This window comes from Salvelinus namaycush, chromosome 4 (genome assembly GCF_016432855.1).
Source record: "Salvelinus namaycush isolate Seneca chromosome 4, SaNama_1.0, whole genome shotgun sequence".
In the NCBI taxonomy this organism is placed as follows: domain Eukaryota; kingdom Metazoa; phylum Chordata; class Actinopteri; order Salmoniformes; family Salmonidae; genus Salvelinus; species Salvelinus namaycush.
The window spans coordinates 404,263-420,518 of NC_052310.1; the positions used below are offsets into that span (position 1 = coordinate 404,263).

General features: G+C 44.6%; 1 protein-coding gene across 3 annotated transcripts in view; it reads right to left on the reverse strand.

Moving 5' to 3' along the window:
• Positions 1-15,913, reverse strand: part of LOC120046046 (interferon-induced, double-stranded RNA-activated protein kinase-like) — a 31,633-nt gene extending 15,720 nt beyond the window's left edge. For 2 of the 3 annotated variants that reach the window (XM_038990959.1, XM_038990958.1), the window contains exons 1-9: positions 15,673-15,910; positions 8,731-8,868; positions 5,916-6,048; positions 5,443-5,606; positions 5,215-5,341; positions 5,033-5,106; positions 1,950-2,120; positions 1,729-1,861; positions 1,151-1,257 (exon numbers count right to left, since the gene is read on the reverse strand). In XM_038990959.1, the coding sequence (XP_038846887.1) occupies positions 1,151-1,257; positions 1,729-1,861; positions 1,950-2,120; positions 5,033-5,106; positions 5,215-5,341; positions 5,443-5,606; positions 5,916-6,048; positions 8,731-8,843 (1,022 nt within the window). In that variant the 5' untranslated portion in view covers positions 8,844-8,868; positions 15,673-15,910. Of the gene's footprint in view, positions 1-1,150; positions 1,258-1,728; positions 1,862-1,949; positions 2,121-5,032; positions 5,107-5,214; positions 5,342-5,442; positions 5,607-5,915; positions 6,049-8,730; positions 8,869-15,672 lie in introns of all 3 variants that reach the window. The other variant, XM_038990960.1, reaches the window with a different exon arrangement.
• Positions 15,914-16,256: the final 343 nt, after the last annotated feature.

Genomic DNA, 16,256 nt, shown 5'->3' on the forward strand with positions numbered 1-16,256 from the left:
TTAGAGGATAGTCCCCCATCTTACCATGTACTGGAGGGGGTTATAGAGGATAGTCCCCCATCTTACCATGTACTGGAGGGGGTTATAGAGGATAGTCCTCCATCTTACCATCTACTGGAGGGGGTTAGAGAGGATAGTCCTCCATCTTACCATCTACTGGAGGGGGTTAGAGAGGATAGTCCTCCATCTTGCCATGTACTGGAGGGGGTTATGGTGGATAGTCCTCCATCTTACCATGCACTTGAGGGGGTTAGAGAGGATAGTCCTCCATCTTACCATGTACTGGAGGGGGTTAGAGGATAGTCCTCCATCTTACCATGTACTGGAGGGGGTTAGAGGATAGTCCTCCATCTTACCATGTACTGGATGGGGTTAGAGGATAGTCCTCCATCTTACCATGTACTGGAGAGGGTTAGAGGATAGTCCTCCATCTTACCATGTACTGGAGGGGGTATTTAGGATAGTCCTCCATCTTACCATGTACTGGAGGGGGTTATAGAGGATAGTCCTCCATCTTACCATGTACTGGAGGGGGTTGGAGGATAGTCCTCCATCTTACCATGTACTGGAGGGGGTTGGAGGATAGTCCTCCATCTTGCCATGTACTGGAGGGGGTTAGAGAGGATAGTCCTCCATCTTGCCATGTACTGGAGGGGGTTAGAGAGGATAGTCCTCCATCTTACCATGTACTGGATGGGATTAGAGGATAGTCCTCCATTTTACCATGTACTGGAGGGGTTATAGAGGATAGTCCCCCATCTTACCATGTACTGGAGGGGGTTATAGAGGATAGTCCTCCATCTTACCATGTACTGGAGGGGGTTAGAGAGGACTAGAGGATAGTCCTCCATCTTACAATGCACTGGAGGGGGTTAGAGAGGATAGTCCTCCATCTTACTATGTACTGGAGGAGGTTAGAGAAGATAGTCCTCCATCTTACCATGTACTGGAGGAGGTTAGAGAGGATAGTCCTCCATCTTGCCATGTACTGGAGGGGGTTAGAGAGGATAGTCCTCCATCTTGCCGTGTACTGGAAGGGGTTAGAGAGGATAGTCCTCCATCTTACCATGTACTGGAGGGGGATTTAGAGGATAGTCCTCCCTCTTACCATGTACTGGAGGGGGTTTAAGAGGATAGTCCTCCATCTTACCGTCTACTGGAGGGTGTTATAGAGGATAGTACTCCATCTTGCCGTGTACTGGAGGGGGTTAGAGAGGATAGTCCTCCATCTTCTGAAATTGTTGATCTGCAAGACACCTATAAACCACAACATAGAGATAAAGAACACAGTCAACAGAGACAGACAGACACTTGTCTACTTTACATTGTAGAGAAATATAAACACTTGAAACTAGGAGAGGCTATTTTCAGGAAAGGCTGTTGGCCCGAGGGATTAACGTTAATGTCCGGACCCGAGGGATTAACGTTAATGTCCAGGCCCGAGGGATTAACGTTAATGTCCCGGGCCCGAGGGATTAACGTTAATGTCCGGGCCCGAGGGATTAACGTTAATGTCCGGGCCCGAGGGGAAATTTTTTTTAGGCCGGGATTCAATCCGATCGCACTTTGCCAGCTAGGCACCTTTTAAAGGCAATGTTTCCATGTTTCACATTCAAAGTAACGCTGCATATGTCAGCTTAATCAGGCGTAAACTGTAACACATATCTACTGCTGATCGGATTGAATCTGCTGTTAATAACCAGTGTACTGATGACGGTAAATGTCTACCTGGCTGTTCCAGTCAGACTGTTCTTGAAGAGCAGACCATGCTGACTGAGCAGCTTGTTGTTTGGCCTCTTTGGCTGTCTTACCCAAACCATCTGGGTATTCTCTCTTGTCAATCAATACTTTATAAACAAATCTGTGTGGGGGCAAAATAGGTCATATTTTTTTCAGTGACGTTGAATGACAGTTGGGATATGATCTTCTCATAGTGTCTGTAGACTCACTGAGGGTCGTGTGACGGTCCGCTCTTCTCCACTAGTTTAAAGTCAAGAGGTAGATTGGTTTTCTGACAGTAGTGGTTGAGTATGCCTATGAAGTTGGTCTCTGTTGTAATGAAGCTGTATTGTTCTGGAACATTCTGTTCTGGGCTCATGGTCATGAGTTCAAACTTCTCACTAGAAGACATAAGAAATCAAAACACAATGTTTATGCCAGGCTGCTAATTATGTGACATATATGCTTCAACAACAGCTACGGCTGATTTACAGACGACTACAGCTACGGCTGATTTACAGACGGCTACAGCTACGGCTGATTTACAGACGGCTACAGCTACGGCTGATTTACTGACGACTACAGCTACGGCTGATTTACTGACGACTACAGCTAATTTACAGACGGCTACAGCTACGGCTGATTTACTGACGACTACAGCTACGGCTGATTTTCAGACGACTACAGCCACGGCTGATTTACTGACGGCTACAGCTACGGCTGATTTACTGACGACTACAGCTAATTTACAGACGGCTACAGCTACGGCTGATTTTCAGACGACTACAGCTACGGCTGATTTTCAGACGACTACAGCCACGGCTGATTTACAGACGACTACAGCCACGGCTGATTTACAGACGACTACAGCCACGGCTGATTTACAGACGACTACAGCCACGGCTGATTTACAGACGACTACGGCTACGGCTGATTTACAGACGACTACGGCTACGGCTGATTTACAGACGGCTACGGCTACGGCCGATTTACAGACGGCTACGGCTACGGCCGATTTACAGACGACTACGGCTACTGCCGATTTACAGACGACTACGGCTACGGCCGATTTACAGACGACTACGGCTACGGCCGATTTACAGACGACTACAGCTACGGCCGATTTACAGACGACTACAGCTACGGCCGATTTACAGACGACTACAGCTACGGCCGATTTACAGACGACTACAGCTACGGCCGATTTACAGACGACTACAGCTACGGCCGATTTACTGACGACTACAGCTACGGCCGATTTACTGACGACTACAGCTACGGCCGATTTACAGACGACTACAGCTACGGCCGATTTACAGACGACAACAGCTACGGCCGATTTACAGACGGCTACAGCTACGGCCGATTTACAGACGGCTACAGCTACGGCCGATTTACAGACGGCTACAGCTACGGCCGATTTACAGACGGCTACAGCTACGGCCGATTTACAGGCGGCTACAGCTACGGCCGATTTACAGACGGCTACAGCTACGGCCGATTTACAGACGAAAACAGCTACGGCCGATTTACAGACGACAACAGCTACGGCCGATTTACAGACGGCTACAGCTACGGCCGATTTACAGACGGCTACAGCTACGGCCGATTTACAGACGGCTACAGCTACGGCCGATTTACAGACGGCTACAGCTACGGCCGATTTACAGACGGCTACAGCTACGGCCGATTTACAGGCGGCTACAGCTACGGCCGATTTACAGACGGCTACAGCTACGGCCGATTTACAGACGAAAACAGCTACGGCCGATTTACAGACGAAAACAGCTACGGCCGATTTACAGACGAAAACAGCTACGGCCGATTTACAGACGAAAACAGCTACGGCCGATTTACAGACGGCTACAGCTACGGCCGATTTACAGACGGCTACAGCTACGGCCGATTTACAGACGGCTACAGCTACGGCCGATTTACAGACGGCTACAGCTACGGCCGATTTACAGACGGCTACAGCTACGGCCGATTTACAGACGGCTACAGCTACGGCCGATTTACAGACGGCTACAGCTACGGCCGATTTACAGACGGCTACAGCTACGGCCGATTTACAGACGGCTACAGCTACGGCCGATTTACAGACGGCTACAGCTACGGCCGATTTACAGACGGCTACAGCTACGGCCGATTTACAGACGGCTACAGCTACGGCCGATTTACAGACGGCTACAGCTACGGCCGATTTACAGACGGCTACAGCTACGGCCGATTTACAGACGACTACAGCTACGGCCGATTTACAGACGAAAACAGCTACGGCCGATTTACAGACGACTACAGCTACGGCCGATTTACAGACGACTACAGCTACGGCCGATTTACAGACGACTACAGCTACGGCCGATTTACAGACGAAAACAGCTACGGCCGATTTACAGACGACTACAGCTACGGCCGATTTACAGACGACTACAGCTACGGCCGATTTACAGACGACTACAGCTACGGCCGATTTACAGACGAAAACAGCTACGGCCGATTTACAGACGAAAACAGCTACGGCCGATTTACAGACAAACAGCTACGGCCGATTTACAGACGACTACAGCTACGGCCGATTTACAGACAAAAACAGCTACGGCCGATTTACAGACGAAAACAGCTACGGCCGATTTACAGACGAAAACAGCTACGGCCGATTTACAGACGAAAACAGCTACGGCCGATTTACAGACGACTACAGCTACGGCCGATTTACAGACAAAAACAGCTACGGCCGATTTACAGACGAAAACAGCTACGGCCGATTTACAGACGAAAACAGCTACGGCCGATTTACAGACGACTACAGCTACGGCCGATTTACAGACAAAAACAGCTACGGCCGATTTACAGACGAAAACAGCTACGGCCGATTTACAGACGACTACAGCTACGGCCGATTTACAGACGACTACAGCTACGGCTGATTTACAGACGGCTACAGCTACGGCCGATTTACAGACGACTACAGCTACGGCTGATTTACAGACGGCTACAGCTACGGCTGATTTACAGACGGCTACAGCTACGGCTGATTTACAGACGGCTACAGCTACGGCTGATTTACAGACGGCTACAGCTACGGCTGATTTACAGACGGCTACAGCTACGGCTGATTTACAGACGGCTACAGCTACGGCTGATTTACAGACGGCTACAGCTACGGCTGATTTACAGACGGCTACAGCTGATTTACAGACGACTACAGCTACGGCTGATTTACTGACGACTACAGCTACGGCCGATTACTTGGTAATATATGCACTGGAGACTTCGAAGAAAAATAAAATAAAGAAATGTTTTGTCTTACCTGAGGACCACAACCTTTGGATTCAATTCCTCCTTGTGTTTTCCAGTAGTGCTATTGCAGTTTTCATCTACAGTCTTGGAAACAAAACATTGTTAATTTCTCCACTATCATTAAATAACATTTAGATTGCATATCCTATCATGAGATATAGTGTGTCTATGGTGTGGCCTAATAACCCTTACCCCTGTAGTCTGACTACTGCCACGTAACTCCAGATAGACCTGCATTGCTGCTTCCTCCTTAGCCTCCTTCTTCGTGTTCCCAAAGCCCTCTGGGTATTCTTTCTCACCTACCACATACCTACAGCATCTGACATACAACACACACACACACACACCTTTAGTTTTGGATATGACCCTTTGCAACGGCGATGTTAGTAAATAACTTCAGAGTACTGTATGAAGTGTTACTGTGAGGTGTTGTTGGGTCCAACACGTGTTTCTTCCAAAGCCTTTATAGACAGCTTGTACTTATGGCTGTGTTCATTCAGCCAGCACACGTAGTTGGGCTGGGAGATAACTGCTCGGACAGGAGGGGCTGGAGACGGAGCCGGTGACGGAGGACATGAAACAGACTGTTGGAAAAACATTACGCAGGACGTCAGGTCTCAAACTGTATGTTTGATGCTCCAAAAGTCAATATACTCTGTAACTAAACATTAACATATGATAGTACGGTCTTTGTCAATCAAAATGTCACCAGGGACTGTATTTCAGAGTAGGAGTGCTGAGTTAGGACCAGTTCAGCCTTTTACGTCACAATTAATAATGTTATATGGACAGGGGGACCTGATCCTAGATCAGCAATCTGCGATGCTTGATACATACGGCCCTGGTCAACGCCTGTTACCAACAGTAGAACAAAAAGAAAAGTCTGTTCTTACAGCATCCTTCTGCTCTGTCGTCTCCATTATGCCAGCCAGAGCATGTTTAGCAGCATTCTGTTTGGCCTCTTTCTTGTTCTTTCCAACCCCGTTAGGATAGGCATGGCCCTTAATCACCACCCTCACAGTGAAGCTGGGGGAAAAGGGGGGAATGTTTAAGGCAATAGTTAATGAATAAATTACTGAATGATTGAATTAAATAAATTAATTGTTTCATGGTTACAGTACAAACTACATTTTAGTCATTTAGCAGACGCTCTTACTCAAAGCAACCACAGTAGGTGAGACCATCTTAAGGTAACTAGGTGGGACCATCTTCAGGTATCTAGGTGGGACCGTCTTCAGATAACTAGGTGGGACCATCTTCAGGTAACTAGGTGGGACATCTTCAGGTAACTAGGTGAGACCATCTTAAGGTAACTAGGTGAGACCATCTTCAGGTAACTAGGTGGGACCATCTTCAGGTAACTAGGTGGGACCATCTTAAGATAACTAGGTGAGGCCATCTTCAGGTAACTAGGTGGGACATCTTCAGGTAACTAGGTGAGACCATCTTCAGGTAACTAGGTGGGACCATCTTAAGGTATCTAGGTGAGACCATCTTAAGGTATCTAGGTGGGACCATCTTCAGGTAACTACAGTGCTGTGAAAGTCTCCATTTTGCCTATTGTTGATATTGAATGTCATCAGATCATCAAAGGGAACCTGAGTTTACAAATAACACAGCTACATACTTATTTCATAAACAAAGTTATACCCAATGCCTTATACCTCAATAGGGTGCGGCAGCGTAGCCTAGTGGTTAGAGCGTTGGACTAATAACCGAAAGGTTGCAAGATCGAATCCCCAAGCTGACAAGGTACAAATCTGTCATTCTGCCCCTGAGCAAGGAAGTTAACCCACTGTTCCTAGGCCATAATTGAAAATAAGAATTTGTTCTTAACTGACTTGCCTAGTTAAATAAAAGTAAAAAAAATAAATAACTGGTTGTGCCTCCTTTAGCTACAATGACTCCAACCAAACACTTCCTGTAGTTGTTGATCAGTCCACCTTTAGCTGCAATGACTCCAACCAACCACTTCCTGTAGTTGTTGATCAGTCCACCTTTAGCAGCAATGACCCCAACCAACCACTTCCTGTAGTTGTTGATCAGTCTCTCACGTCGCTGTGGAGGAATTTACTGTAGCAGCAATGACTCCAACCAACCACTTCCTGTAGTTGTTGATCAGTCTCTCACGTCTCTGTGGAGGAAGTTTGGCCCACTGATATTATTTCAGTTCGTCTTGGATGCATATTTTATTTGGTTGAAAATTAGGTAACAGGGTAACTACACCACCTCGGAGGCAGCTTTACTCCCTGTCAAGTTCCAGAAACCAAGGCTATGGAGGAGTACATTGAGGACTCTCTCGTTGCAGGTAGTGTTCCTCTATCTGCCTCCCCCGCCGGCGCAGGGTTCTTCTTTGTGGAGAAGAAGGACAAAACCCTGTGCCCGTGTATCGACTACCAGGGCCTTTATGACATCACGGTTGAAAACCGTTACCCTCTACCACTCATCTCCTCGGCTTTCCAACCTCTTCAGGGATTGACCATCTTCTCCAAGTTGGACCTTCGGAATGCCTACCATCTGGTTCGGATATGGGAAGGAGACGAGTGGAAGACAGCCTTTAACACGGATAGCGGGCACTATGAGTACTTGGTTATGCCATTCGTACTTGGTTCCAGGCCCTGGACAACTATGTACTCCGGGACATGCTGAAGCAGTTCGTGTTTGTCTACCTCTACGACATCCTTGTCTTTTCCCGTTCAGCTCAAGAACACGTCCTCCACGTCTGACAGGTCCTTCAGTGTCTCCTGGAGAACCAGCTTTTCTTTAAAGCGGAGAAGTGTGAATTCCATCGCTCCACCATCTCCTTCCTAGGATATGTCATCGCTGCTGGACATCTGTTTTACAGTCACCATTGGTCTCATGGTGAAATCCCTGAGCAGTTTCCTTCCTCTCCAGCAACTGAGTTAAGAAGGACGCCTGTATCTTTGTAGTGACTGGGTGTATTGATACACCAGTGTAATTAATAACTTCACCGTGCTCAAAGGGTTATTCAATGTCTTTGGAAAACATTATTGGTCTTTGTGGTTGAATCTGTGTTTGAAATTCACTGCTTGTCTGAGGAACCTTACAGATAATTGTATGTGTGCGGGACAGAGATGAGGTAACATTATTGTTAAACGCTATTAGAGCACTATTAGTCCATGGAACTTATTATGTGACTTGTTAAGTAAAGTTGTACTCCTATTTATTATGTGACTTGTTAAGTAAAGTTGTACTCCTATTTATTATGTGACTTGTTAAGTAAAGTTGTACTCCTATTTATTATGTGACTTGTTAAGTAAAGTTGTACTCCTATTTATTATGTGACTTGTTAAGTAAAGTTGTACTCCTATTTATTATGTGACTTGTTAAGTAAAGTTGTACTCCTATTTATTATGTGACTTGTTAAGTAAAGTGTACTCCTATTTATTATGTGACTTGTTAAGCAAAGTGTACTCCTATCTATTATGTGACTTGTTAAGTAAAGTTGTACTCCTATTTAGGATTACCATAACAAAGGGGTTGAATACTTATAGACATTTCAGCTTTTCATTTTTTATTAAGTTGTAAAAATTTCAAAAAACATAATTCCATTTTGACTTTATGGGGTATTGTGTATAGAGAAGTGCTCTATTGAATCTATTTTAATGTCAGGCTGTAGCAAAACAAGTCTAGGGGTGTGACTACTTTCTGAAGGCAATGCCAGCTATGCCAGCTCAATTGACTTACGTTTTAAGATGATCCGGTCCATCTGTACCAACCTCCTCAAACTTGGTGTCAGACATCTGACGTTTTCTCTGAGCATACTCCAACAGTCTGGAGATATAATTTGTGGAATCCATTTCTTATGATAAAATGTTGTTGAATCTGTCAGAAATAAAAGGGGAGAAAAACAAAGGAATATCAAATCAAGACAATAATTATATAAAATGATAAATGACACAGTGTAACGGCAGATTTCCTCCTCTTCGTCTGAGGAGCAGGGATCGGACCAAAGCGCAGCGCGGTTAGTGTTCAACATGTTTTAATAAAGACGATAAACGTGAACACTACAAAATTACAAAACAACAAATGTGAAAAAACCGAAACAGTCCTATCTGGTGCATAGACACAGAGACAGAAGACAACCACCCACAAAACCCCAACACAAAACAGGTTACCTAAATATGGTTCCCAATCAGAGACAATCACAAACACCTGCCTCTGATTGAGAACCATATCAGGCCAAACATAGAAACAGAAAAACTAGACACACAACATAGAATGCCCACCCAGCTCACGTCCTGACCAACACTAAAACAAAGAAAACACAAAAGAACTCTGGTCAGAATGTGACACACAGTAACAAAGCTGGGGACTGGATTGTTTTGTGCGCATAATCAATACGCGTAAGTTAGCTAATAAATCGATATGCAAACAATATAAGGACACAAGCTCCTTATCAAAGGTGAGCGTGACCATGGCTGATTAGTTCAAGTTCAATTGGCAAACAATAAATAAACATTCTGCAACAATGCTCAAAGTCATAACATAGTGCTAATATCGTTTTCATAACTTCAGGGCCGTCCCACACCAAGAACGAGAACTATAACTTCAGGGCCGTCCACACCAAGAACGAGAACTATAACTTCAGGGCCGTCCACACCAAGAACGAGAACAAATAACTTCAGGGCCGTCCACACCAAGAACGAGAACTATAACTTCAGGGCCGTCCACACCAAGAACGAGAACTATAACTTCAGGGCCGTCCACACCAAGAACGAGAACTATAACATCAGGGCCGTCCACACCAAGAACGAGAACTATAACCTCAGGGCCGTCCACACCAAGAACGAGAACTATAACTTCAGGGCCGTCCACACCAAGAACGAGAACAAATAACTTCAGGGCCGTCCCACACCAAGAACGAGAACAAATAACTTCAGGGCCGTCCACACCAAGAACGAGAACTATAACTTCAGGGCCGTCCACACCAAGAACGAGAACAAATAACTTCAGGGCCGTCCACACCAAGAACGAGAACTATAACTTCAGGGCCGTCCACACCAAGAACGAGAACTATAACTTCAGGGCCGTCCACACCAAGAATGAGAACAAATAACTTCAGGGCCGTCCACACCAAGAACGAGAACTATAACTTCAGGGCCGTCCACACCAAGAACGAGAACTATAACTTCAGGGCCGTCCACACCAAGAACGAGAACTATAACTTCAGGGCCGTCCACACCAAGAACGAGAACTATAACTTCAGGGCCATCCACACCAAGAACGAGAACTATAACTTCAGGGCCGTCCACACCAAGAACGAGAACAAATAACTTCAGGGCCGTCCACACCAAGAACGAGAACTATAACTTCAGGGCCGTCCACACCAAGAACGAGAACTATAACTTCAGGGCCGTCCACACCAAGAACGAGAACTATAACTTCAGGGCCGTCCACACCAAGAACGAGAACAAATAACTTCAGGGCCGTCCACACCAAGAACGAGAACTATAACTTCAGGGCCGTCCACACCAAGAACGAGAGCTATAACTTCAGGGCCGTCCACACCAAGAACGAGAACTATAACTTCAGGGCCGTCTACACCAAGAACGAGAACTATAACGATATAGATATTTTGGATCGTTCTAATTCAAGTGAACAGGAGCATTCACACTATAACGATAACCACAAAAAGAGTGGAGAACGATAACCAGAGCAATCGCTTGGATTACTTTCAGAGCCATTTCCCCCCCCCCCCTGTCCCTTCCAATTAGAAACCATTGACCAGCAGTGGTGTAGTGCAGGGTATACCCACTTATTTTTCACTGGGCATTGCGTATACTCACTTCTTAATCCCCATGATGCGTATCAAAGTAATGTACTGGAGGTATACACCGTATAAATTAATAAGGCTGATGGAACAGATCAGAATGTTTAGCATTAAAATGTTAATAAACTATTATTTAGAGGAGCAGGAATGTGCAGACGACAGCTTGTCCTCAAAATGTTACAAAATGCAATTTGCAGGAAAATACAGTTCTAAAATGCACACGGCAAGCGGTTTCATGGACAGAGATGGACATATCCCTTAGAAATGTAGAAAGAGGGGAGATCTAAAGATGCAACAACTATCATGGGTTGCTAATATGACTGGGATAATGCCTTTGGCTGCTAGACAATGAAATAAAGTTGAATGAAAACCAATAGAAAAAGGAAAACGAATATGAGGAAGTCTTTCTAAAATAATTGCCTTCATTTTTCTATGGTGGGATTTAGGCTATATGCTACTTTAAAGCAAGGTAAGACATGCCTTATGTGGAAGGACCACCAGAGGGCAGGCTGGGCTCACGGATGGTAGCCCAACAAGGCATGGGAGACAAGGTAACCAGAGGCAATTAAGCACAGCTGACACTACTAATGAGATATTCTCCTTCCCCTATAAGAGAGAGTATGGAACCAGCAGAGATGGGGGAAGAACGATCTCTGGAAGATGGCCACCGAGACAGAGGAGCTATCTATGAAGAACCATTAAGACGGTGACAATCCCGTGACTTTTGTTGTAGTTTAAAGACAATCGTATTGTGTTCCTGTTTGATCTGGAGAAGAAGATGTATGTTTTTTTTCCCTTGGGAGATTTTCATTGATTCTGTTGGAGTGTTTGTGTTGACCAAATGCCCTCAATATAGAACTGTGTTCAATCAAGAAAACCTACTCCTGACTCGTTTGTTCCACCTTCCCGCTTTAGAGTGATGCCCAATTACTTGGTCCGCTCACACTTATTATATGATGTGAAACATCCAGGTTTCAAACCATTTTGAAACCTGCCTCTCCCTAATGTCAATATGCCTTGTCCATTGCTGTTTTGGTTAGTGATTATTGTCTTATTGTCACGGGTGTGCGTACAGGTAGCGAAGTCAGGTGCAGGAGAGCAGAGAGTTGTGAACAGGCGCTCACTTTATTGAGGCAGGATCAAAACAACAGACAACAGACCTCCAGCCAATTGGCAACAGAGCAAACAGCGGAAGGACGCAACAGCCTCCAGCGTCAACCCTCCAGCCAATTGGCAACAGAGCAAACAGCGGAAGGACGCAACAGCCTCCAGCGTCGACCCTCCAGCCAATTGGCAACAGAGCAAACAGCGGAAGGACGCAACAGCCTCCAGCGTCGACCCTCCAGCCAATTGGCAACAGAGCAAACAGCGGAAGGACGCAACAGCCTCCAGCGTCGACCCTCCAGCCAATTGGCAACAGAGCAAAGCGCGCAAAACAGTCACAAAAGCTAATGTTTAACAAATAAACATACTTTGTGAATCAACACGGATAATAGAAAACCAGCCTGGCGCGTCACATAAAACACGTAACACAAACAATTCCACACAAGGACATGGGGGGGGAACAGAGGAATATATATATATATACAACGTGATTAAGGAATATAAACCAGGGGAACAAGACAAAACAAATGGAACATGACCACTGCATTGAGGCTAGGAAAAATTGTCACCACTGATAAATCCACAATAATTGAGAATTTCAATAAGCATTTTTCTATGGCTGGCCATGCTTTTCACCTGGCTACCCCTACCCCGGTCAACAGCCCTGCACCCACTACAGCAACTTGTCCAAGCCTCCCCCATTTCTCCTTCACCCAAATCCAGAAAGCCGAGATCCCCAAAGATTGGAAAGCTGCCGCGGTCATCCCCCTCTTCAAAGGGGGAGACACTCTAGACCCAAACTGCTACAGACCTATATCTATCCTACCCTGCCTTTCTAAGGTCTTCGAAAGACAAGTTAACAAACAGATTACCAACCATTTAGAATCCCACCGTACCTACTCCGCTACGCAATCTGGTTTCAGAGCTGGTCATGGGTGCACCTCAGCCACGCTCAAGGTCCTAAACGATATCATAACCGCCATCGATAAGAGACATTACTGTGCAGCCGTATTCATCGACCTGGCCAAGGCTTTCGACTGTCAATCACCGTATTCTTATCGGGAGACTCAACAGCCTTGGTTTCTCAAATGACTGCCTCGCCTGGTTCACCAACTACTTCTCAGACAGAGTTCAGTGTGTCAAATCGGAGGGCCTGTTGTCCGGACCTCTGGCAGTCTCTATGGGGGTGACACAGGGTTCAATTCTCGGGCAGACTCTTTTCTCTGTATATATCAACGATGTCGCTCTTGCTGCGGGTGATTCCCTGATCCACCTCTATGCAGACGACACCATTCTGTATACATCTGGCTCTTCTTTGGACACTGTGTTAACTAACCTCCAGACGAGCTTCAACGAGCTATTTGGGGCTATATAGAACCCTTTTTGGGGCTATACAGAACCCTTTTTGGGGCTACATTGAACCCTATTTGGGGCTATATAAAACCCTTTTTGGGGCTATATAGAACCTTTTTTGGGGCTATATAGAACCTTTTTTGGGGCTATATAGAACCCTATTTGGGGCTACATAGAACCCTATTTGGGGCTATACAGAACCCTTTTTGGGGCTACATTGAACCCTATTTGGGGCTATATAAAACCCTTTTTGGGGCTATATAGAACCTTTTTTGGGGCTATATAGAACCCTTTTTGGGGCTATATAGAACCTTTTTTGGGGCTATATAGAACCCTATTTGGGGCTACATAGAACCCTATTTGGGGCTATATAGAACCCTATTTGGGGCTACATAAAACCCTTTTTGGGGCTATATAGAACTCTATTTGGGGCTATATAGAACCTTTTTTGGGGCTATATAGAACCCGTTTTGGGGCTATATAGAACCTTTTTTGGGGCTATATAGAACCCGTTTTGGGGCTATATAGAACCTTTTTTGGGGCTATATAGAAACTTTTTTGGGGCTATATAGAACCCTATTTGGGGCTACATAGAACCCTATTTGGGGCTATATAGAACCCTATTTGGGGCTACATAAACCCCTTTTTGGGGCTATATATAACCCTTTTTGGGGCTATATAGAACCCTATTTGGGGCTACATAGAACCCTATTTGGGGCTACATAGAACCCTATTTGGGGCTATATAGAACCCTTTTTGGGGCTATATAGAACCCTTTTTGGGGCTATATAGAACCCTATTTGGGGCTACATAGAACCCTATTTGGGGCTATATAGAACCCTATTTGGGGCTACATAGAACCCATGATGGTTCAATAAAGAACTCTTTCCTAACATTCTATATTCTATGGTTATAACCATTTTTTATGGTTCTTTATAGAACCTTTATGGAGAAAGGTTCTTTACAAAACCATTCTCAATCAGAAAGGTTCTTCATAAATCATTTTGATGAACCATACAAGGTTTTTTTTCTGTTTAATCATAATATTATATTGTTGAAATTCCATAGGTGTTATTATTGTGTTCAGTTGAATCAAGTAGCTACCTCTGGAACAGCTGGAGGACCCCAAAGAGAGAACTGAGACCCACTGATTTAGTCAACCGTTCTCAATTGACTCAAGACCTTACAGTACATGAGTCAGTCACTGGCCATAGGTTTATGTAATATGTTAACGGCATTACGCAACATATTAAATCAACTGGAATGACACCTATTACTCATGGTTGCACATAAAGGTCTGCGCCCAAACCACTCCCTCAGATATTCCAATGAGCCGCCTCCCTTACATTTTAATTCTCACTAAAGAAGCAAAGAACCTTTTTTTGTGAAAAGGACAGAATCGTTGAAGAGCTCAAAGGGTTCTTTGAGTCATTATGGTTCCACATAGAACCATCACCCTTCCCAAAGAACCCTTGAGGAACCCTCATGTTTTCCTATATGTAATGAATGGCCTAACATCTAGCTAATATTTAACTTCTTCCTTCCGCTACGCAACTAGCCTTTCTCTCTTCCAGCTGGTCTTATGTGCAATAGGCTATACGGACTCAAACCTCTCCTTTATTCATTTTCACGTGTAATCCCAGGAATAGCTACAATCTACAAAAGCTGTAGGACATTTATTATTATTATTTTTTTTATACTAGGCCTAATAGCCTTTTCTTGGAGAGAAACAGTCTTGCTCTTGTTAATTGCTGAATGTAAAATAGGCCTAGTCCAAATGAACTGTCGGGTAAGGAAGGTTGGCTTCGTATCGTTCATAGCAATGGTTTTTAACTGTACCGCAGAAACGGAACGTGAATCACAGAAAATAGATATTGTGGTAGCAGCTGCAGAGAAGTACTTGGGTGTACGAGAGTTGGGTGTTTATTTGTTTGTTTTTTTATCACAAAGTATAATGGATTTATACTAGAGTCCAGTTGGGGACGATAACGCAACATATTGGATGCCAACCACCGTTAAATCCCACCGAAGAAGAACTCTCAAGGGGAAAGTTGAGAGAGCGTGTGCGTTGGTGTGATCACTTTGGCCACAGACATTATATTGTTACACTGATGCTTTGCTAATGGTTGGACAGGTCACACAGAGACATGAACACAGTGAAAGATAAGATCGAAAACAAATTGACATCAATCCGAAAAATGGAAATCAGTTGTGAATCAAGCAAACACTGACATGATATAAAAGACGCGCAGGTTAAACAGCATATGTTGATGAATTGCTTCATTTAAATACGAGTTTCTATCGTTTTTTTTCGTGACATGTGCATTGAAGTATTATTTGCAGTTCACACTATGACAACGTAACACACCCCAATGTACTGAATCGTCTGTGTTACTTACCGCTTTATTAATAGGCCTTTTGGCGTGCAGTAGGACGCGTTGACCAGTGGATTGATCGGTGTAGAACGATAAACGTTCCTCTAGTGTGGATGCTCTCTAACGTTGTATAGTTATGTATAATTTATTGTTATAGTTAGAGTCCTTGGTGTAGATGGTCCCCACAAGTGTTTGAATAATTACTGGCTGCACTGCTGTCAGTGTCCAGTCATCGTGCTTTACTTTCGTTTTGTGCTTCAAAAGAGAGGAAAAGTTTCTACAGAGGGGTAAAGGAAGAGAGATGCTCAACTCGGATAAAAATCAGTCTCCCTCCAGCAGGTTGCGTGAGTTGTTTTATGGAGGTCAATGCGAGTGTCGAATATGGTCAATAAAAAAAGTTATGGCTTATTTGTTACGTGAGATGTATTTGCTCGAATATACATTTTGTAATGGTTAAATTGTTACGAGTTTATTGATTTAAGTAGGACACGTGACATCACGGCAACTTTGGAAAAAAAGCACTTATCGGAATTTGTCTCGAGACGGCTATGCATTTTCAGGAATTGAGGATAGTGGCATAGCGTCTCTCTCTATTGAATATAGGCGGT